Here is a 22,491-nt window from a genome sequence, read left to right as displayed (position 1 = left end):
ATATATTAATATATTTATATTAATTTATATATAATATTAATAAATTACAAATTAGAATTTATCCTGTCTTTCTCAGTCTTCCCCCAAACCCTGATGTCAGTCCAGTTTTATAACAGTGGCACTATGCAATATTTGTCCTTTTGTGACTGAGATAGTTCACTCAGCATAATGTTCTCCAGGGTCATTTTGTATAATATTTCATGAGTTCCTTGTTTTTCAATGCAGCATAGTATCCATTGTGTGAATATATCACAGCTTCTCTATCCATTCGTTTGTTGATGGGCCACTTACACAATAAACAAAGCAGAGCGCATCCTGCCACAGATCAGGACCACTTGTCAGCGCAGACGCAGGCGCACGTGTCCCCGGGGGCGGGGCGCGGAGGCACGCCGACGTGAGGCGGGGCCAAGGCCGCGTTCCCACGCCCCGCCCCGGGGCGCTGCGTGCCCCGGAAGCAGTGTGTCCCGGGGCGCCGCGGGGCGGAAGCCGGGCGCCGGGAGGCAATGGCTCCGCCCCGGCAGAGGAGGTGCTGCCCATGTTGCTAGACTACGCGAACGCGAACCGGCGTCGTCACTTCCTCATCCCGCGATCGGCCCACTGTTCAGGCCGGAACCAGGGGGCCGGAGCCGAGGTGTACTGGCGCCGTCTCTGAGTGACTCCGACTAAGGGAGGCAGGGCCTCGTCACCTGCGGGACCCCTCCGGACCCGAGAAGATGGCTGCAGACAAGGCTGCAGGTGAGGGTCCGGCGCCAGGAGGGGCTGGACACCGAGGGTGAGCGGACCCTGAGCACCCGGCGGCTGAGGCCCGCGGGGTCGGATGGGGTCTGGGTGGTGGGCACTTGGACTTGCATTTCTCTCCCCGCATCCGCCTCGGGCCGTCCTAACGTGGGTCCTGGGGATCCACATCGGGTCGTTTTCCTTTTTACTCACGTGCAGCACGAGCTGCCCAGGAGCGTCCTTGCTCCGCTCTCCAGGTTTGCCGGGACCTCAGAGATGCAATTCTGAGTTTACTGCATGACATTCTGACATGCTTGTAGCAGAGGCCGATCTGGGGGAACTCACCCCAGGCCGCTCCGCTGCCTTCCTCGTGTCACATCGCTTTAGTTAGGCTGGGGCTGTTGGAACCACATCAGGGCCAGCTTTCTCAAGTCTCTGGTGGCTTGATGAACAGGACTTGTGCTGCCAACTCAAAGGCAGGCGGTTCGAATCTATCAGCTGCTCAGAAAAAAAAATGGACAATTTCCTCCCAAATTATTTACCATCTTTGAAAACCCATGGAGGTTCAGCTGTGAGTCAGATTCAGATTTGACAGCACACAACAACTAGATAAGCTGGGCAGGATTTTACTGATTACAGTCCCAATCACTAGAATCTTCCTCATTAAGGAAAGCAAAATGCTTTCCAGCCTGCCTCCGGGAAGACCTGGTTAGTAGGGCTGCAGTATGAACTTTGCGGTCTCTCTTGTATCCAAGTTTTATTGGAAAGAATTTAAGTGGTTAGATGTAGAAGTGGTCCACGCCTGGACATTATTTTGAAAAATAAACTCTCAGTATAGGGTTTAGGACCAATAGACAACTTCATGACAGACAGAGAAAACCTTGAAGTTGTCATTGATTTCCTTTTACTTGGATCCACAGTCAACACCCATGGGTAGCAGCAGTCAGTGAATCAGAAGACATGTCCTCCTGGGGAAATCTGCTGTCAAATACCTCTCCAAAGTGCTAAAGAGCATTGATGTCAGTTTCAGGACCAAGGTGCACCTGACCCATGCCATGGTATCTTCCATTTCTTCCTATGTATCTGAAAGTTGGACAGTGATTAAAGATGAGAGAAGAATCAATGCGTTTGAGTTGTGGTATTGGAGAAGAATATTGAATATCCCTTGGACTGCCAAAAGAACAAACAAATCTGTCTCAGAAGAAGTGTAACCACAGTGCTCCTTAGAAAGAGGTGAACTTCATCTCACATACTTTGGGCATGTTGTTAGGAAATGCTGTTCCTTGGAAAGAGACCTTGTGCTTGGAACGGTGGAGGGTCAGAGAAAAAGAAAGACCCTCAATGAGACGGATTGACACGGTGACTGTGATAATGGTCATGGCAGAGATGGTGAGGCTGGCACAGGACATGGCAAGGTTCAGATTTGTTCACAGAGTCACTGTGCACGTAACAACAAACTGTAATAACAAATGAACTTTGATTCAAAATTGAAGGAAATAGATCTCGATGAAGAGGAAGACCAGATGTATTGACATGGTGCCTGCAGCAGTTGGGTTTGAGAGTGCCGGAGATTGTGAGATTGGCACAGGGTAGGACAGGGTTCAGATCTGTTGTTCACAGGGTTGCTATGAGTCATGCTCGGCTTAATGGCACCTAACAACCACAACAGATCCTGATGCACTTGCAGATAAAATCATTAGAGGATCTCTCAGCCATCTACTAAGAGGAAAAGCGATAGAGGAAGGGCTTAGGATATGAAGGTTGAAAAAGTGTGCTTTAGGATTTTGGGAAGGTTCGTCAGGAGACGCGTCAGCTGAGATAACTTCTGAGCAGAGACCTGGATGAAGTGCAGAAGTAAATGCTGTGCTACAGTGCAGGCAGGACGTGGGCGTGAGAGGGAGAATGGCCAAGCAGGGAACAAACGTGGCCTGAGCAGGGTGGCAGCCTCGTCCTTCTTCACTGGAGACAGTGGCTCTGTTCCCCACATTTGTATTTCTACTTGCCACTTCTGTTTCACCTGCCTGGAATGATGGCTTTCAGCCTAACCCCCTTCCCCAGTAAGCCTTCAGGTTTCCTCTGCTCCTTGCTCATTCATTAATTCACAAATGTCAAGAGCTGAGTCCTGCTGTGTCGTATTGTTAGAGGCTATAAAATTATTCTGATTCAGACTGCTAAGAGAACAAACAGCTTCATCCTGGAGAAGGTGAAGCCAGGCTGCTCCTTGGAGCCAAGAATACTAAAGCTCCATCTGACATACTTTGGGCATGGTGCAAGGAGGGACCAGCCCTTGGAGAGGGACCTCATGCTTGGGAAGGTAGAGGGACAACCCAGGAGAGGAAGATCCTGGAGGAGATGGACTGACTGAGTGACTGGGATAATGGGGGTAGGTGTGTCAGAGAAAATAAAGTTGGCTCAGGAGAGAGCAGGGTTCAGAGCTGTTTTGCTGTGAGTCGTAAGCGATTTAAGAACTTAACAGCAACAAACATGAGAACTCGAGATGTACGAGATGTTGCCTGCTTTTGCACCATCCACAATCATTACTATGTTCAAGTCCGTTGTTTAAACGGTCGTGTTAGGCATCTCTCTGAGATTTTCCCCTACCAAGCACGATGCCCATCTCCAGCTCTAGCTTTGTGGAATGGCAGAGGTAGCTCTTTGCCAAACGCCGGTAGGTCCTTATCCTGCCAGTAAGCCTGCTGCCTCAGAGCACTCAGCTTTCTCCCTCATTGGGCTGGAAGCCCAGACTGTCTCCTGACAGCTTCCCAGCTGTGCCTCCTCTGCTCCCACCAGCAGCTCTTTGTCTCCAGGGTCTGGGAGTTGGAGCACTGAGGTCTTAGGTCCAAAGGCTGCTCCTAGGGAGCTCTGGTGGCCTAGTGGCAAGGAGCTGCAACTACAATCCCAGAGGTGCACGGTTCGAATCCACCAGATGCTCTGCCGGGGAAGGAGGGACAATCTCCTCCTGTACCAGTCAGATCTGATTTGATGGTACACTCACACAAAAATAATAAAATAAAATAAAAAACAAAAAACAAAGGCTGCTCTTGCCTCACGGCTTTTCTCTCTTAATAACAGTGACATTTCCCCTTTCCCACCTCTCAGTTTGAGCCTAACAGAGTGGCATCTGTTCTTTTATCTGCATGATTCTACCCCACAAGATGCCCTTTACCGTATTTATAGTATTAGGGAGCTCTGGACTGCACAGTTGCCTGCTAACCCAAAGGCTGTAACTCTGAAAGTTTGAATCCACCTGCTGCTTCAAAGGAGAAAGATGAACAGTCACTTCTTGTGCGATTTACATTCTCAGAAACACTGTGGAGGGTTGACTGGGAGTCAGTTCTGACTCCTTGCAGCAATGACTGTGAGTTTTATTTACAGTAGTTGCGAGCTACCCAGTTCACTGTTACATATCGTCCAGTTGGAACTGACTCATGGCTGGCCCTCCAGTGGGTTTTCAGAGGCTGGATCACTCAGCAGAGCCCCTGGGGGAGTCACACCATCTGCCTTCGGGTCAGCAGCGCAACTCCTTACCACTCGTTGTCCTGCTGACCCGAAGGAGGCTCCCCTTTGGTTGGTCAGAACCCCTGGCTCACTTAGCCATAAACCCTCACGTTTACGTAATCCTCTGTAGTCACATGGTGGGACTTGCAAAGACCATGGTTCGAAGAGCCACAGCATGTAATTCACTGCACCACCGTCGTTTCTTTCAATAACTATGAGAGTCCGACTCACAGCGAGTATTCAAGGCTGTAAAACACATGGGAGGAGATTGCCCTTCTCTCTCCCTTTGAGCCACTAGTATATTTGAACCACCCAGTGGGACTGTTCTTTGGGTTAGCAGCACAACTCCTTATGGATCACAGCTAACAGAACTCCCTGACACATAGAATGTTGTTATTATGTACCATCGAGTCAGAACTGACCCATAGCTGACCCAAAGCAGTGGGTATTCAGAGACTGTAAATCACACAGAAGGAGACTGTTCACTTGCTCTCCCTCAGAGCAACTGGTGGTTTCAAACCATGTGTCTTTGGTTTGGCAGCACAATTCCTTAACACTAGGCCACTGGAACTTCCTCACACATAGAATGGTTACATTGTACTGAGGATGATGGCCCAGTCGACACATAGTATTAATCATTATAGTAATCTGTTATTTAATGACTTCCTTAACTATTTTTACAAAGACTCCGATGTGATAAGTAATTGTGCAGCCAACCAGTATAAGGTTCAAATCTACCAGCTGCTTCACAGAGCCTCTAAAAATCCTCTGGAAGCAGGAGTGGTGTCCACTTCCTAAACAACATGCCACTGGAAACTCTGTGAACTTTGATAAATGTCAGTAGTTGTAGAGGGGCTTTAGGCCTTTTGTTCATAGGATCGCTATGAGTCGTTCTTGACTTGAAGGCAATCAGCAACCACCACCACCCTCTGGAGTGTCAGTACACAACAGCAATCTTTAAGTAACAGTTTCTGTAAACCCTGATGTCTCTTCCTTATTTATGTTCTGCTTTTTTCTTTCTTTCTTGCCCCCCCCCCAAGATTTCCTTAAGAATTTGAGGTTGGGAGGAGAGAACCTTTTATTGTTTTTGCAAATTGGTTTTGTGCTAGTTAGGATTGCATGAGCTACAGGGAGCTCTGGTTGCGTAGAGGTAAGGAGCTGTGCTGTAATCCCGAAGGCATGCAGTTCGAATCCACCAGCTGCTCCACGGGAGAAAGATGGGTGATCTCTTCCCATGTGATTAAACTGCCTCTGAAAGCTGGAGGACCAGATAGATACGAGTCGGGTCAGCTCAGCAGTACATAATGACAGCAGCACACGAGAACAGCCAGAGGGGCTGAGGTGGCCGGTCAGGCGGCCGCTACCATCTGAAAGCACACAATTGGAATCCATCAGCTGCTCTTGGGAGACAGATGTGTGGTCTCCTCCTCTGTGATCTGCTGCCTCTGAAAACCTGCTGCAGGGTCAGCTGTGAGTCCGTTCTGGCTCGAAGGCATAGGAACAACAAAGGGGGGGTCCGGGCAGGGTGAAAGTATAGGATCTTCTAAAGAAATGTCTAGGGGTAAGGAATTGCACTGCCAATGCCAAGTTATGTGGTTCGAATCCACCAGCTGCTCTGTAGGGAGGAAGATGGACCGTTTCCTCCCATGTGATTTACTGCGTCTGAAAACCCGCCAAAGGATCAGCAGGCTATTAAGCTGTGAGTCATTCCTAGTTGATGGCCCAGGACAGCCACCCCGAGCATGCACGTGGCTTGGTTAAATCTCCCTTGTGCAAGAGGTTTTTGAAGTCTGTAAGAGGCCGGGTAGCACAGAGGTTAAAGTACTGTGCTTGCTCACTGAAAGGTCACCGGTTGAACCTCCCTGCTATTCTGTGGGAGAAAGATAGGGAAGTCTGCTTCTGGAAAAATAAACATCATGGAACCTCCACGGGGCAGTTGTGCTCTGTGCTGTAACCTCAGTGTGAACTAGAATCAGCTCAGTGGCAGTTGCTATTTGTCTACTTGTTTTAAAACACTGAAGCTTGCACACACCGTGTTTATTGCTGCATTGTTTACAATAGCAAAGGGATGAAACAACCCAAGTGCTCATCAACAAACGAATGGATAAAGAAGCTGTGGTATATTCACACAATGGACTACCATGCAGCACTGAAAAACAAGGAACTCAGAAAATACACAAAATGAGTGACTCTGGAGGACATTATGCTGAGTGAAATATCTCAGTCACAAAAGGACAAATACTGCATAATACCATTGTTATAAAGTGGGACTGACATTAGGATTGGGGGGGAACTAGGAAGAGGGGGTAAATGTACACTGCATTAAAACAGGTGAGGGAAAGAACCATTTATGAATATATGATTAGGCATTATTTGTATGACAATAGTCCAGAATAAGAACTGCATAGTAAAGTGTATGGGGTGGGGGTGGAAAATTGTATAACAATGAAAAAAAAGCAAACTGGGGGATGCAGGGAGGAAAATGTGCAACAGTGAATGAATAAAAATCCAACTTTTCTATAAGGTTTCATTAAAATCTCAATTAAAAAAAAGAAGGAATAAAAAACAAACACTGAAGCTGTAGTAGTCTGTCTCTGTTTGAAAGCCTTAGTGTCCAACAACCTCTCCTTGGCTTCTCCTTGTAATCTTTTAAGTACCTGAGCTTAAAACTCTTATTTCTATTGAATGGGAGACATTGGTGGCAGACTCTCCAACAAATTTTCAAAAGGCTGTAAATGTCGTGCGAGGAGCTTGCCCACCCTTCTGCCTTGTTTATTTATCTTAAAAATTGGTGGCTTCTCTTTTCCTGGAAAATTTCTAGAGATGTAGCTAAGGGATATCAAGGGGGCTCTGGTGCCCTTGTGGGTAAGGAAGTGCACTGCCAACCCAAAGGCAGGTAGTTCGAATCCACCAGCTACTCTGCAGGGGGTAAAATATGGGCAGTTTCTTCCTCGTGTGATTTAAGACTCTGAAAACCAGCTGGAGGGTCAGAGGTAAGTTGGTTCTGATTTGTTGGCCCAGCAAAAGGGGATCATGGTAGAAATGGTCACATGTGTCCTTCTGCTTTTTGTGAAGGCTGAAGGTTGAAAACTTCTGCAACTTGTGTGAATGACACCATCTCTGAAAAGGCCAGAAGTCCTACTAAAGACCCTCATCTGACCTACAAAGAGCATATTTTTTAACAAGCTATCAAGAATAACTTGAATTTTTTGGCGTTTAGTTTCAGTATATTACACTACCTTATAAAGAGAAGATAAATTTTTATAAATTAGGATTCCTTAAAAACTTACATGACAGGAGAAACATGTAAAAAAATTCTTCTCTGCACCTGGTCAGTGTAAGTCTGGCAGGACAGCGGATGACCAGCCGTCTTGTCAGTCTGCACGCCTTATTTACATGTTCCTGCCCAAAAGGTGCTCTTTACACTATAAGCAAGCTCTCCCAGTCCTGCTGATGGACCACAGACACCCCACATCTCTGCAGTCATGTGAAAGACAAAGTCAGTAACTGGAAAAAACTGTGTTGAAGAATCAATCTCCTGCTCCACGCTGGCCATGTCAGCTCTCACATGATGACTGAGCGAATGCACGGAGTTTACCATTTACAAGGCAAATGCTCACATTTTAGAAATAACTCCCAGCAAAGGGCAGGCTGTATGTCTCCACCTACTCCATGCCCTCTGGGAGACTTGGGATTGTGGTGGTAGAAGTTGCTGAGAGTGGTAAGGTTAAGGGAGAGAAGTCTACCATTTCTCCCAGTGTGGACATCGTCCACTATGACCTTTGTTGCATTTAACTCCTGCTTTATGAATAAACATAGCAGTTTCTTTCTAGAAGCTTATTTGGGATTACTGAATTTCTGAGTTGGGAAGACAGCCTATTAAACCATGTAATACAGGCCCTTATATTAGAAAACTCTGGTGGCTTAGTGGTAAGGAGCTGTGCCGCCAACCCAGAGGCAAACGATTCGAGTACACCAACTGCTCCACGAGATGGGCAGTCTCCATCTTTGCAATCTACAACTTCTGAAAACCCTCCAGAGAGTCAGCTGTGAAGTGATTCCAACTGCGTGGTACCTCATAAGGCTAACATATTAGGACTACCATGTAGGCAGAATGGCTTCTCCAGCTCACTGGCTTTACATTTCCACCCGATGGTCGGTCGGTGAGAATATGCAAATGAGGTGGGCGGGCGACGTGTGATGAGATAGGTTAGTTTTGTCCTCCCACCACGTTTAAATTGAGCAGGTTTAGCAACCGCCGATGGGAATCTCATTGCCAGCAGAGCATGCAGCACCACACACGCTTCAGGAGCAGAGATACCTGCCCCAGGCAGTGAACAGCAGCAGAGGAGAACCAGAAACCAGTGTGACGCCGAGCTGGCCTGGGACAGCTGCCCTACAGAGCCAGGGCCAGGGAGCTTGTCCGTTATTTTCAACACACAGCTGGGAAGGAGACAGCACAGTAAGGCAGAAACTACGTATAAATAAAATACGATGACTAGAATGAACATCATTTCTTAAACAGACAAAATTGAAATGGAACTGAGGTGAATCTCAGTTTCCTTGTAAAGAGTGAAGGCAGCATGGTGGTGGCCACATCTGCCCTCAAAGGGCACTGTGCCCATCAACAACGTTGCTGTGTGTTGAAAATAATAGACTCAGATGGGAAATTGAGGCTCCATGAGGTAACTGGTGAGGCAGGGCTAGGGGTTTGTATCCAGTTTCATCATGTGTCCACAAGTAAGTCTGATGATCTTTTTCACCCCTGGATTTGAACAGTGTTAAGTGTTATCTGCTCTCCCTGAGAACTGTTACGACCCTTTGGGGTGAGTGGGCAGTAGAGGTAGGTGCCCACCATCTAGTTCTTCTAGTCTTAGTAGAGGGGACACTGATTCATGGAGGACATGAGTCCTTTCCTTCAGTGTTCTGGTCACCAAAGCTGTAGTTGTGACATGAGTGGTGGTGAGGGAAACATTTGTTCCAGATGTTTTCTGAAGAGCAGCATCTTTCTTACTAATTGTTATTGTTGTCAAATACCATCAAGTTGGAACTGACTCATAGCTGGCCCGCCACCAGGTTTTCAGAGGCTGTAAATTACATTGAATGAGACCTCCCATCTTCTTGAAGAGCAGCTGATGGATCTGAACTGTGTACCTTTGTGTTAGCAGCTTCATTCTGTTTTTGTAAAGTAGCACAGTTCTTTACCACTAAACTAGTAGAGCTTCCTAAAACTCTATAATATGGGTAAATGGGCGAAGACATGAAAAGACAAGTCACAAGTAAAATAAAAATAGTCCTGGAGCATATGGAAACTAATGGTCGTTGTAATCATCGTTGAAGAAGATATTACAAAGAAAAGTTGTGACTAACTGACCACAAAGCTTTGCTTCTACAGAACTGTCGAACTTGTATGCTTACAGATCAAGGAGCGGAGAAGCATGAAGGAGCAGGTCAGTCCTCCGGGCTGACTGACCAGGAGAAGGAGCTGTCCTGTAGCGCTTTCCAGGCTTTCTCAGTGAGTAAATGGCACCTCTTTACCTGCCAACCCTTTCAGAATCTCAGAATGGACCTTTCCATAGTCAACTTCTAAACTTGGGGTTTTTACTCTGTAATAATTCGAGAGTTACACTTAAAGAGGAGGAGGCTTCCCTCTAGGATAAGAACTATTTTAGAGTTTGTTTTAAGTAAATACAGTAGAAAAAGTGAACATTTGAGCCATATTTTAACAAACATGTGTTAACTCTTACCTTGCTTGAGTATTTGTTTTTTGGTTTGGGGTTTTGGGTGGTTGTTGTGAAGGGTTTTTACTTCCTAAACAACATGCCTCTGGAAACTCTTATGACCTTTGATAAATGTCCTTAGTTATAAGGCTTCAGGCCCTTTTATTCATTGGCTTGCTATGAGTCCTGTTCCACTTGACAGCAATCAACAACAAATAAAGGCAATCAGTGTTCATTTCACTACTCTGTTTAGTTTATTTGTCTTTGTAATATAAAATAGAACCCAGGAAAGATTATTGTTAGCACTGTTTTTTCTCCCACAAAATGATAGGAAAGAAAATCTTATTTGAGAATCAGGTTATATACATGTAAACAGGAAAAACTTGAAATTTAGATATACAGAGTATATTTACCAGATATGACAATATCTCAGAATGTTATAGAGCAACTTTAGTTACAGTAGACAGATTGACTTTTTGGAAAGAAGTTTAAAAGTTGAGATAAATAAGGCGAGCTCTGGTGGCCTAGTGGCAAGAAGGTGTACTGCGAGGTGCACGGTTTGAATCCACCAGATGCTCTGCTGGAGAAGGAGGAACAATCTCCTGTACCAGTCAGATCTGATTTGACGGTACACACACACACACACACACACACACACACACACACACACACACACACACACACACACACACACACACACACACACACACACAAAGAGATAAATAAATAAATTATGTTTTTAAATGGTATGTCATTTGGTTTGTATGGTATGTGTTTGTTTTTTAGACTGGAAATTACGATACCTGTCTACAACACCTTGCCTGCCTACAAGACATAAACAAAGATGATTATAAAATACTTTTGAATATCGCAATAGCTGAGTTTTTTAAAAGTAATCAAACAACAACGGATAATTTAAGACAAACACTTAACCAGCTGAAAAATCAGGTGATAAATGAATTTTACTATAAAAATACTGTAATGTTCTTTTATTGGTGAAATAATAAATGGAGTTAAGGAAAGTAAATGTGCCTTCTTACATGATATTGCTATATTTATCTCACAGTAATATATATGGTAATATATAGTAATATATCTGAAGCATTTACTGGTTAATTTTATTTGTATAAAATTACCTTTCCAGAAAGTAAAATGTCATATGCTGTGTAGCTTGATTTTTTTTTTATGGGATTTGTTACTAATTTGAACAAAGTGGACTTCTATGTAAACTTTGGGCAAACTTTAGTGTTTTGATGACAATGAAGAAGGTATTTTGTGGAACAGTTAAAGTAGGAGTAAATAAAGAAGCTTAACTGCCAAGTTAGACTTATCTATAACTGCACAAATCTGATTATTAGTCATGATGTTGTTTTACCATTTTGGATTAAGAGATAATTAGGAGATATTTTGATTTACATGTGGCTTCCAATGGTCTGTTTCATAATGTCTGTAACAGCAGCGGTTTCTCGTCCCAAGGCTGGGACGGTGAGGGAATCTGATAGCCGTCGTTTAGTGCTTACTGTTTGACAGGAGAGAACTCAGGGGGCTCAGTCTACAGCAAGTTCACTGTTAACCCAAGTCACTGGTGACCCAAGTCACTGGTGCTTTGAATCCAGTGGCAACCCAGCAATTTTAACCCAGGAGAAAAATGGGCAGTCTCCTTGTGTGCTTTTACAGCCTTGGAAAACCAACAGAGAGTCAGCTCCGAGTCAGTTCCAATTCAACAGCAATGAGAGAACAAATAAGGAGAGGAACTGCATTTGAAGCAGGACTTTGTTGAACATGTCTTGTGAGCACTTGGGCCCAAGTGCACTTCTGCGTCGGTGCCGGTCATCACTGCTCAGGCTATGAGCTCCGGAATGAGGAGACGGTTTACTGGAGTCCAGGGAACATTTTTTCTGGGACACATTGGTTTGGCCTTTGAGCACAAGTTTAGCCTTAGAACTATTTTTAGAATAAGAAGGTCCTACAAACTTGGTGTTAAGCTAAGAGAAGGGTGTGAGTTTGGCTTATTTTGGATCCTTTGGCCAGCCTTTCCTCTCACCACGTACGGGTTGATCCAGCAGCCCCCTAAGTGCCCTCAACTCTTAAGTCTCCTACAAGTGGTTAGACTCTTGTGTCCTGACTTTCTCCAGATCTTTCTTCTGTTTAGGATCACATGTCCAGAGCACAGTGGCATCTTTTCAACCTTTTCTCCTTTCACAAATGTTCTATTTCATTAGTACTTTTGGTTCTAACAGGAGTAGTTATTAATTAATTTTGGTGAATCATAGAAATGTTCTAATTCATGTCAAGTTCAACCATTGCTTAATCTAAAGCACCTTAATGTATCTGAAAACTCTGTTTTCTGGCTGAGGGTTAAACCTCACTCAGCTCATTTTTGCTCTGTTCCATAACTGTCAGGAAGAATTGCCTTTCTTGGGATCTGAGCCTTTGTTTATTTGAATCATTTTTAACCATATAAGGACTTGACAATGAAGAGTATAAAGAGCCCCCACACCAAGTGAGATGCATGTGCTGTCAGTGTGTGAAGAGGCGCTTGATAACACTTGAACTTGTCTGTCCAGCTCGACACACAGGATCAAGGTTTGCAGAAACCAGGTTACAAACGATGATGCATTATGAACCTTCAGGCTCATTGCTGGCAGCCAAACTAAAATTGTAAAATCTTTGTATTTTGTTTCATTTCACAAAATTTCCGAATGTTCTTTTCATTTCTTTTTTTTTTTTTAAATTTTTATTATTTTTGTGTGTGTGCTCCGTCAAATCAGATCTGACAGGTACAGGAGGAGATTGTCCCTCCTTCTCCAGCAGAGCATCTGGTGGATTCAGACCGCTGTCCTCTGGGATTGCAGTGCAGCTTCTTGCCACTAGGCCACCAGAGCTCACCCATTTCACAAAATTTCAATTATAGAATTATTTCTTTATCATTGTTGTTATGTGCCCTTGTGTTGACTACAACTCCTACTGACCCTCTCCCCAATAGCTCTGAACCCTGTCCTGTGCTGAGTCAGTCTCACAGTCTCAGACACACCTATTACATTACCCCAGTTACTATGTCAGTCCATCTCATTCAGGTTCTCCCTCTCCTGCACTGTCCCTCCGCCTTTAACATTACTCAGTAATTTATTGAAGTCTCTATTACGGCAAGGAAAAGTCTGTTTTACGGTAAATAGAATTCTACTTTCATGTGCTCTGTGGAACCACAAAATAGTTGTGAAACATGATTAAAATTTAAAAGGCTGATGTTACAGTTTACAAAAAGGTTGTTAACTTTGAAATACAAATTATTCCTGGGAAAGGATGACCGACCACCATATGTGAATAAGTGTTTTTGTTCATTGCTTTAAGAAGTTACCTATTCTCTTTTTATTATGGAAACAACAGACTTTCCAGGAAGATCAGAAAATATGCATCCTGATTGTGGTTCCTGGTTTTAGGGGGAAAAAATAATTACACTCTTTGTGCTGGTTTGCTTATTTATGAAATAAGAATGGTAATATTATCTATGTCCTTGAGATAAAGTGAGGATTCAATCAGATGTTCTCTGTAAGAGATTTGACATAGCAGGCCTAGCACATAATAAATGGTTAGCTACTGTTCTTACTTACATGTTATTTAAGTTTTATATTACTCTTTTGGTGTTGTTTTTAGTGAAATTTACCTATACATTCTCCATTGACATTTTTATGGGAAAACTCTTACAAGTTTTGTCTACTCCCTATGCAGCCTAGTACCCCTGAGGGTGGGAAATAGGAAACCTATGCAGAAGCCTTCTAGCAGTCAAGTCAGGAAATGCATCTTCCCAGCACTGCCTTGTCTTGAACTGAGTCCTTCGTTAAATCCTCCTAAAGTGTTTTCTTCAACAGCATTTTATTGTGAATGAAATTATTTTTACTCTAAGAGGAGTTAAAATACTTTGAGCATATGTTCGGAAGGGGCCAGTCCTTGGAAAATGACATCATGCTGGGAAAGGTCAGAGGAAGAGAGTAAGACCCTCACAAGGGGAACTGACGCAGGGACTGGACCAATGGCCTTGAGCGTATTGGAGGTGAAGAGGATAGGGCAGGTTTCAGATCTGTTCATAGTCTACTCAATGGCATAGAGTTAGAACAGTTGAAAGGTGGACAATTCCAGGTAAGAACGAGCGCCCGTGATCCTCTTTGTTCATAGGTCTTTCCCTCCTGCTTTTCCATTTCCTACCTCTGTTAAAGCATAGCCCCTGCTGTCTCATAGGTCCACTCAGCTGTTGAAGAAATGGACGGATTGGACGATGTTGAAAACAGCATGTTGTATTATAACCAGGCAGTCATTCTTTATCATCTCCGACAGTTCACAGAAGCCATATCAGTGGGCGAGAAACTTTATCAGTTCATAGAACCGTTTGGTATGTTATTTGTCAGATCAGAAAGATTTCTGGGTTTTTTTGTGTGTGTGTGTGTTTTTTAATTTCTGTTTTCTTATGCTTTCATCATTCTTGAGTATTTCTGCCTAGATGACCTAAGTCAGAAATTACATTTCAGCATTTAAGGAAAAGATGAGGGGGACCAAGCAAACATGTTGCATGCCCTTTAATGTTCTGAAAAGTCAGTTCTTTTAAGCTCTTCCCCAGTCTTCAAGAAACTTAATGGAAGTGCTGTTTCTCACTAGAAACACATAATGATACTATTTTCCTCTTATTTTTTTCAATTTCCCATTTAAATACCACCGTAGGGTATCTGGTCCTTTCCTGATTGAACAGCAAATTGAGGGAGGAACATTCTGGAATGTTAGAGGACAAGATGGAATTTAATTCACCAGTTGGCTAAACTGCAGTTTTCCTGAGTAATGCTTAATTGTTGTTGTGTTCCATCGAGGAGGAACCAGGCAGGTTTTCAGAGGCAGTAAACTGCACACAAGTTGATTGCTCACCTTGGTCCTGCCCAGCAGCTGGTGTGTTTAAACCTCCGCCACTAAACCACCTGAGTGCCCCTCAGAGAAAGTAACTCTCCTCACTATGATGTTGATGTTCGGTAGATATCATGCCAAAGGGCATTTAGCTGCTAGAATTTCTGAAACTAGAGGCTGTAGGATTGCCTGTCAAATTCAGTACCTGCCTCCCCCGTGGCAGACATTGGCCCAAAAGGCTGCCACAGAATAGCTAATTCTTGGGCCCTATTCCTCTCTTGGACCTCAGAGATCAATTTTATTACAGACATTAAACTTCTAGTCCTTGAGGTGAAAGTGGATGTTAAGGAGTGAGGAGGGTACGCTAATGGGCCTGTTGACTTGACCAGGTTAAAAAAAAATAATGTTGTTGTTGTTGTGTACCATAGAGTCAGAACTGACCCATATCTGACCCTCCAGCAGGTTTTCAGAGGCAGATAATCGCACGGGAGGAGATTGCCCTTCCTTCTTCCACAGAGCAGCTAGTTAGTGGCCTTGAGCCGAGTGCCTTTGGCATTGCAACGCAGCTTCTTGCCACTAGGCCACTAGAGCCAAATGATTGCAGCTGAATGTTAGAGGACAGTGGTCTCTGAACAAGTCACTCTGGAGGGTGGTCCATAGGGGTTGCAGTACCCTTTGGGCAGGGTGAGCGGGGCTCTTTCCTTCACTTTGGATTATGACTTTGGATGTTGTTTTTTGTTTTTTTCTCTGTTTTTTGTTGGTTTTTTGTTTTCACCAGAAGAAAAATTTGCCCAAGCCGTATGTTTTCTGCTGGTCGACCTGTACATACTAACTTACCAGGCTGAGAAAGCTTTGCATCTTCTTGCCGTTCTAGAGAAAATGATTTCCCAGGGCAACAGCAACAAAAATGGGAAGAATGAGGTAAGTGTCCCAAGGTAATCCCACTGAACTTCAAAATAGGATTAAGATTTCTAAGAGATTTTAATAGCCTTATTGGGATAGAATTTATAGGCTATAAAATGTTAACATTTTAAAGTACTTGAGCAGCTTTTAGTACATTCACAGAGTTGTATAACCATCACAGAAAGAAGCCTTGTAGCTTCCAGCTTCCGGTTCCTCCGTCCTCCCTCCATTCTACGGCTCTGCATTCTTCCTCTGCATTTGCCTGTTCGGGATATTTCCTATAAATGGAATCATACGCTATCTAGCCACGTGTATCTATCGTTTCTTTCATTTAACACATTTTTAAGGCTCATCCTTGTTGATGAGGCACATAATATCTCATTACATGAGTATACGGCATTTTTTTTAATTTGTTCATCAGTCGATGTACATTTGGATTGTTTTCACATTTTGGGGTTCTTATAAATAATGCTCTTGTTAATATCCAAGTCAAGTTTTGATGTGGATATCGTTTGAGTGCAATTTCTAATATTTCCAGACTTTTTCCCTGCATAAATTTGTTCTTGTTGAGGTTGAAAAATAAAAGAAACAATATGGTCTTGGTCATATCAGCCCCTCTGAGCCTCAGTTTCCTAAAAATCAAAACAAAACAAAAAACCCAAAACAAAATAAATTTCTCTCACTAATATCTATAGGGCGTTCTGGTAGCTTAGAGGTAAGGAATTTCACTGTCAATGCAAATGTACATGGTTCAAATCTACCAGCTACTCTTTAGGGAAAAGATGGGTAATCTCCTCCTGTGTGATTTACAGCTTCTGAAAACCTGCTGCAGGTCAGCCATGTGTCTGTTCTGACTTGATGGTACCCAACAACAACATGTACAGCTTGGTAGTTAGGTATAAAGTATTTCAGTCGGGTACTGAAGCTCCGTCTGACATACTTTGGACATGTTGCAAGGAGGGACTAGTCCTTGGAGAGGAACGTTGTGTTTGGAATGGTGGAAGGACAGCACAAGAGAGGAAGACCCTCTACGAGAAGGATCGATTCAGTGATTGGGGTGTCAGAGACAGAGAGGTTGACACAGGAGAGAGCAGGTTTAGGGCTCTTACACACAGGGTCACTATGAGTCACAAGTGACTCGATGGCACATAATAACAACAACAACAACTCACGCTATTACTCCTAAAGATCATGTAGCATTTCATTTGTCTGTTCAGTGCTTGTTATAGTTGATAAACTGTAATTCAGCATATTCTTAAGTGCCTACAGTTTAGCACATACTCTGCCAAGTATAAAGATAACAAAAATGAAAACAAGCTTTTCACTATACTTACAGGTCTGTGGGAAGAGACACATTGGGCAGCATCCATGAGCAGAAAGGAGAAAGGGTAGGGAATGCTTTACAGCAACGTGGGCATTTCAACTGGACTTTGAAAGATGGAGAGGTTTTGACAGGCCAGAAAAGGAGAGGGCAGAGCGGAATAACCATCCTGCCACAACAGTAGAAGCAGAATACAGGGGTATGAGAGTCAGGTGGACAGGGACAAGTTCAGATAATCGATGGAGAACGCTAGGGCTCTGTGGCCTACTGAGGAAGTTGCACTGCTCACCCAAAGCCAAGTGGTTTGAATCCACCAGCTGCGTCAAAGAAGAATGGACATTCTCCTCCCATGTGCTTTACCGCCTCTGAAAACCTGCTGGAGGATCAGCTACGGGCCAGGCTTGGGTTTTGGGTGTGTTTTGTTTTAAGACAGTGGGTAGAACCTGTGGAATAGAATAGAGATGAGTCACATCATGAAGGACTTTGAATATTGAACTAGGAGCTTAGGACTAGCTCTAGGCAGCAGTGTTATACCCACCAGGGTTTTTAGAAGGAAATGGTATCATCTCTTCTGGGCTTTAAAAAGATAATCTGGGTTTTGTTCGGGTGATGTCTGTACTTTAAAAACCTGGCCCGTCATTATTTTCAGTTCAGCTGTGACCATGTCTTCATGGAGTTCTTTCACCCCCTCCAGGCTCCTGATTTAAGGTATAATTGAAAGTACTTCAATATTGTCAATTTTTTTCACCCCCCTACAGACTGGGAATAGCACCAATAAAGATGGATCTAATCATAAAGCTGAGAGTGGAGCTCTAATAGAAGCTGCAAAGTCAAAGATACATCAGGTATCTGTTACATACATGTTATATATGTTATCCTCAGGAATGAGAAAGCAGTGTCCTAGGTTATGGGAAGCAGTAAAGAGTGAAAGGCTTGCATGTTTACTGCCTTTGAAGTGTTAGAGTTTAGTAGGACATTTATCCTATAGAATCTCTTATATATATATGTGTGTGTATATATATGTATGTATATATAATTTTTTAGATTGCAGCAAAATATACATATATATATATAGCATTATATGTATATAATTTTTAAGGTAACCTATAGAAGATTGAGAGGAATGACCTAATTGTATATTAAATGATAACATTAATTTATAGAATTTAAACATACACTCTAATTTAACCATTGACAGTTAAGAATTGGTAGAATTTTTGCTTGGAATATGAATGTAAATTGTATGCTAACATTTTTTTTTCTTTAGCGTATATTCCAAGGAAAAGTTAAAATATACTGACAGTGGTTTTAAAGTGGTATATCTCTACTGCAAGCAGATGGAGTTGATGTTACTCACCTAAAAAGTCAGGAGCCACTGTGTATGTGAATTCACCATAGATTTTCCTTCTTTCCATTCTCCTTTGACAGTATAAAGTAAGAGCTTATATCCAAATGAAGTCCTTGAAAGCCTGCAAAAGGGAAATCAAGTCGGTCATGAACACAGCCGGAAATGTGAGTTTCTTTTGAACATTTATTTTTATATTTGTGGGTTTTATGCCCTAAAACTCTATTAACACATTGCCGCAAATGATGACAAATGTGTTTCTAAGCACGTCGTCAATTTAAAAAGTGTGCGCCAACGTGTTAAGTGGTCTGTGAATACTTTTGTTTTAAATAAGTTCTATTCATTATGGTGTACCACTAGATATAAATCTTGATATTATAGAGTTGTGAAGCACTGAAGTCATAAAATGCCTACAATTTCATTTAATATATTAAATACATACCTAACATTTTAATAAACATTTCCCTTCAGTATATCACCTTGAAAGCCACTATTTGCAACTTAAAAAATTTATTTTCAAACAATGAAACAAAACACTGCTGTCCAATCAGTTCCAACCTACGGTGGCCTTTTAGAACAGAGGAGAACAGGATTCTCCTGCAGCTCTTTATGAAGGAGGCTGTCTACTTTTTCTCTCACAAAACAGCTGGTGGGTTTGAACTGTCAGCCTTATCGCTAGCAGCCCAACACTTAACCTACTGCACCACTAAGGGTCTTTTTATAAAACATGAACGCATTGCCTTTAAGGTGGTTCCAACTCCAAGTGACCATCAGGTTTCTGAGGCCGTAAATCTTAACAGGAGGATACTGGCCAAGTTAGAGGCTGGGAAGGTAGAACCACAGGAGGCCTTGAAAAGGCTTAGCAGCACTGCTCACTGTGAACTGTCGCACCAGAGCTCTCTCCCTTTGTAATAGCCATCTAGTTATCCAGTAGTGCATGGCTTATCATAAGTCTGTATCTAAGCATTTTGCTATTGTTAGATATTTGCGTTATTTTAGGACATTTTAGTATTGTGGCCAAAATATTGATTAACAATAGCCACAATAGGTTATAGACAAAACCTTCTCAATAGTGTTTGGCTTAGCATACCTTCAATCTAACTAGTGTTAGAACATTTGACGTACAATTACTCCTTCCTTTCACTACCTCTATCCCAACCCCTTTTGAAAAAAAGACTTTTTAAGGGCCCAGGATCAACTAGAATTTCAGAGGTCAAGCTGGCTTTTAACTACGATGAATGAATGAAGTAGATCCCCTCCCGTAGAGATGTTTACAGTCTCCAGAGCCCTACATGTTATGTATTCTTCAGAGGGGCTGTTTAGAACATCCTCCTCTATGAGGATTCTTGGAAGTGAAAGAATACTTGGAATAAGATTAGCTCTCACAAAGAAGACATTTCTGTTTAAAAGGTGGTTGTTGTGATGTGCCATCTAGTCGCCTGTGACTCATAGCGCCCGTTCAGGGCCATGATAATTGGAAAAGTATTTGATTATTTCAACCTCTTATCTTTGTATCTGTTTGGGTGCATTTGTATCTTGAAAACCAGCAAAGCTCATGAGTCTTTCTAAGCACCATTAAATTCAGGGCCTCATTTGTGCTGCTGAATGACTTCTAGTTAGTCGTGTAATAGTGACAGCCTGTTGATAAGCTGTGGGCTTTATCTCTCCACATAGCTTATGGATTATAGTCATTGTTAGAAAGACCCCTAATTCTTTTATTTTTAATTAATTTTAATGAACGTTTACAGAGATTTTGAATTTCCATACATTCATTGTTGCTTTTGACCCCTAATTCTTTATGTGAGATGCTTTCTTATAGGTGTGGGGTTTGTGGATCTTTTTTAGATTATAAGAGCAATGGAGAATAGACCATAATTTTCAATAGTACACTTTTTTTAAAATAAATTTTATTATTTTGTGTGTGTACTGTCAAATCAGATCTGACTGGTACAGGAGGAGATTGCCCCTCCTTCTCCAGCAGAGCATCTGGTGGATAATATTACACTTTTTAAATCATGACTAATTTAGTTGTGCTATCAGACAAATTCCAGGGCAGCAGTATAGTTGTGACCTTGAAATTGACACAGGAAAACACAAAATAAGTAACTGGTATTTTCTTTTCAGTCAGCACCCTCTCTGTTTCTTAAAAGCAACTTTGAGTACTTAAGAGGCAATTACCGAAAAGCGGTGAAGCTGCTGAATAGTTCCAACATTGCTGACCATCCAGGATTCATGAAAACAGGTAAAGAAAAGGACGTTGGCCTGCGAGTTGCTTGGTTCCCTTCCTAGACAGTTCTACAGAAGTATTGTGTTAGTAGTATAGACTGATCTTTAAGGGCAATGTTTAAATATTTCTGCTGCAGATAATTCCCAGCATCTTAGTTTATGGTGTGCTTCCATTTGAGGAAAAAATTCACTCTTGCTCTTTCATTTATAAATACCGGCTTAGCAAACGTGTGGGGCATAGGGTTCTTCAGCTTTTGCCTTGTGAAATGAGATTTTTCTAAAGAAATCTGATCATGTTTGTCCTCCTTTATTTATTTATTTTTTTTAATTTTCTCTTTCTCATTTTATTTTATTATTTTCTCTGTGTGTACCATCAAATCAGATCTGACTGGTACAGGAGGAGATTGTCCCTCCTTCTCTAGCAGAGCAGCTGGTGGATTCAAACCGCAGGCCTCTGGGATTGCAGTGCAGCTTCCTGCCACTAGGCCGCCAGAGCTCCCATTGTCCTTCTTTCTTACAAGCAGTGAATATATGATCCATTCATTAGACTATTCAAAACTCAGAGTCACTGCCGTGGAGTCGGAACCAACTCTGCAGACCCTCCAAGTGGGGTCTTCCTTATGTTCTTGGATTTTGTTCCCTGTTTATTCCTCACTCTATCCAGACCCTCTTAACTGTGATCTTGTTCAGATGATCCCCAGAACTAGCCAGTAACCATCTTGCTGTGGTCTCTGGGCCTGGAGACTAAAGCTCACCAGTGTCTGGTAGTCCTGTGGACGAGTTAGCCTCACTTTCTTCACTCGTCTTTGCTCCAGCCAAGGAGAGCCAAGTAACTCCACCTTAGATTGCAGCTCCAAGCTCTAAACACCCCAGTCACTACTCATCAGAAAGACTTCTCTCAGCTTAGAAAAATAACTACTGCTACATGTTCTTGACTGTATTAAAGAGTCTTGGCAAGTCACTTAATTTTTTTTAAGTCACTTAATTCTAACAGTTGAATGAAAGATTAAATTTATGACTGTCATTTAGGTTATACCATTGCTATTTTATAAGAATTTTTTTCATTTAAGAAATGAAGTTAAACCATTGAAAATGTTTGTTTTTGCATCAAGATTTAAATGCCAGTAACTAATAAGTATTTAGATTCTAATTAGATACACATTCAGTTCATATCCTCAGATCTACCTTCATTTACCCCTTTCATTGGTGTCAGGGAGCGTGTGGAAAGGCAGTGTTCCACTATAATTCTCTTGCAGATATTCTTACTATCTTAAGTAAGAATTCTTTTTTAATTCTGCTTAATTTTTATTTCAGTATTTTTACTGTCCTAGTTTTTTCAGAGGCGTACTGCTACTAAACACTAAAATGACTTTCAGACGGAAAAGATTGTAAGCTTTGGGAAAATTTTGCTTCAGATTATCTTCATAGAAATTTATTAAGATTTGATAATTGTCATTTGCTAGAGTGGAATCAGGATCAGGGAATATATTTCACTAGTAAACAGCTAATGGTACTCCAATGGAAAAGTTTTCTATATATTTAATTCATACTGATATTTTTTCATCATTATTAGTACTTAACCCTTTAATTTGCTTCCCATCTATAAACTTTTATTTTGTTGCTAGTAAAATACACTTAGGCAGAAGATTTGGGAAATAGAATTTTTCTTTTTTGTCAGTCCAGTGAGATGTTAGGGAGTGAGCGCTGGTGGCATGGTCTATAAGCAGTTGTGGTAGGGAGCTCTGGTGGCCTAGTGGCAAGAAGCTGCACTACAATCCCAGAGGTGTGCGGTTCAAATCCACCAGATGCTCTGCTGGAGAAGGAGGGGCAGTCTCCTCCTATACCAGTCAGATCTGATTTGACGGTACACACAC

At 42.4% G+C, this 22,491-nt stretch overlaps 1 protein-coding gene across 3 annotated transcripts in view; it reads left to right on the top strand.

Annotated features, from left to right (window-relative positions):
- Window positions 1-713: 713 nt before the first annotated feature.
- Window positions 714-22,491, top strand: part of CNOT10 (CCR4-NOT transcription complex, subunit 10) — a 51,527-nt gene continuing 29,749 nt past the window's right edge. For 2 of the 3 annotated variants that reach the window (XM_006890619.1, XM_006890618.1), the window contains exons 1-8: window positions 714-735; window positions 9,636-9,730; window positions 10,722-10,883; window positions 14,172-14,322; window positions 15,601-15,743; window positions 17,805-17,891; window positions 18,475-18,558; window positions 20,516-20,633. In XM_006890619.1, coding sequence (XP_006890681.1) covers window positions 714-735; window positions 9,636-9,730; window positions 10,722-10,883; window positions 14,172-14,322; window positions 15,601-15,743; window positions 17,805-17,891; window positions 18,475-18,558; window positions 20,516-20,633 — 862 coding nt within the window. Of the gene's footprint in view, window positions 736-9,634; window positions 9,731-10,721; window positions 10,884-14,171; window positions 14,323-15,600; window positions 15,744-17,804; window positions 17,892-18,474; window positions 18,559-20,515; window positions 20,634-22,491 lie in introns of those variants that run through there. The other variant, XM_006890620.1, reaches the window with a different exon arrangement.

Source organism: Elephantulus edwardii, unplaced genomic scaffold, assembly GCF_000299155.1.
Source record: "Elephantulus edwardii isolate Elephantulus edwardi_28Jun2011 unplaced genomic scaffold, EleEdw1.0 scaffold00091, whole genome shotgun sequence".
Taxonomy (NCBI): domain Eukaryota; kingdom Metazoa; phylum Chordata; class Mammalia; order Macroscelidea; family Macroscelididae; genus Elephantulus; species Elephantulus edwardii.
This window is presented reverse-complemented; position numbering and strand designations above follow the sequence as displayed.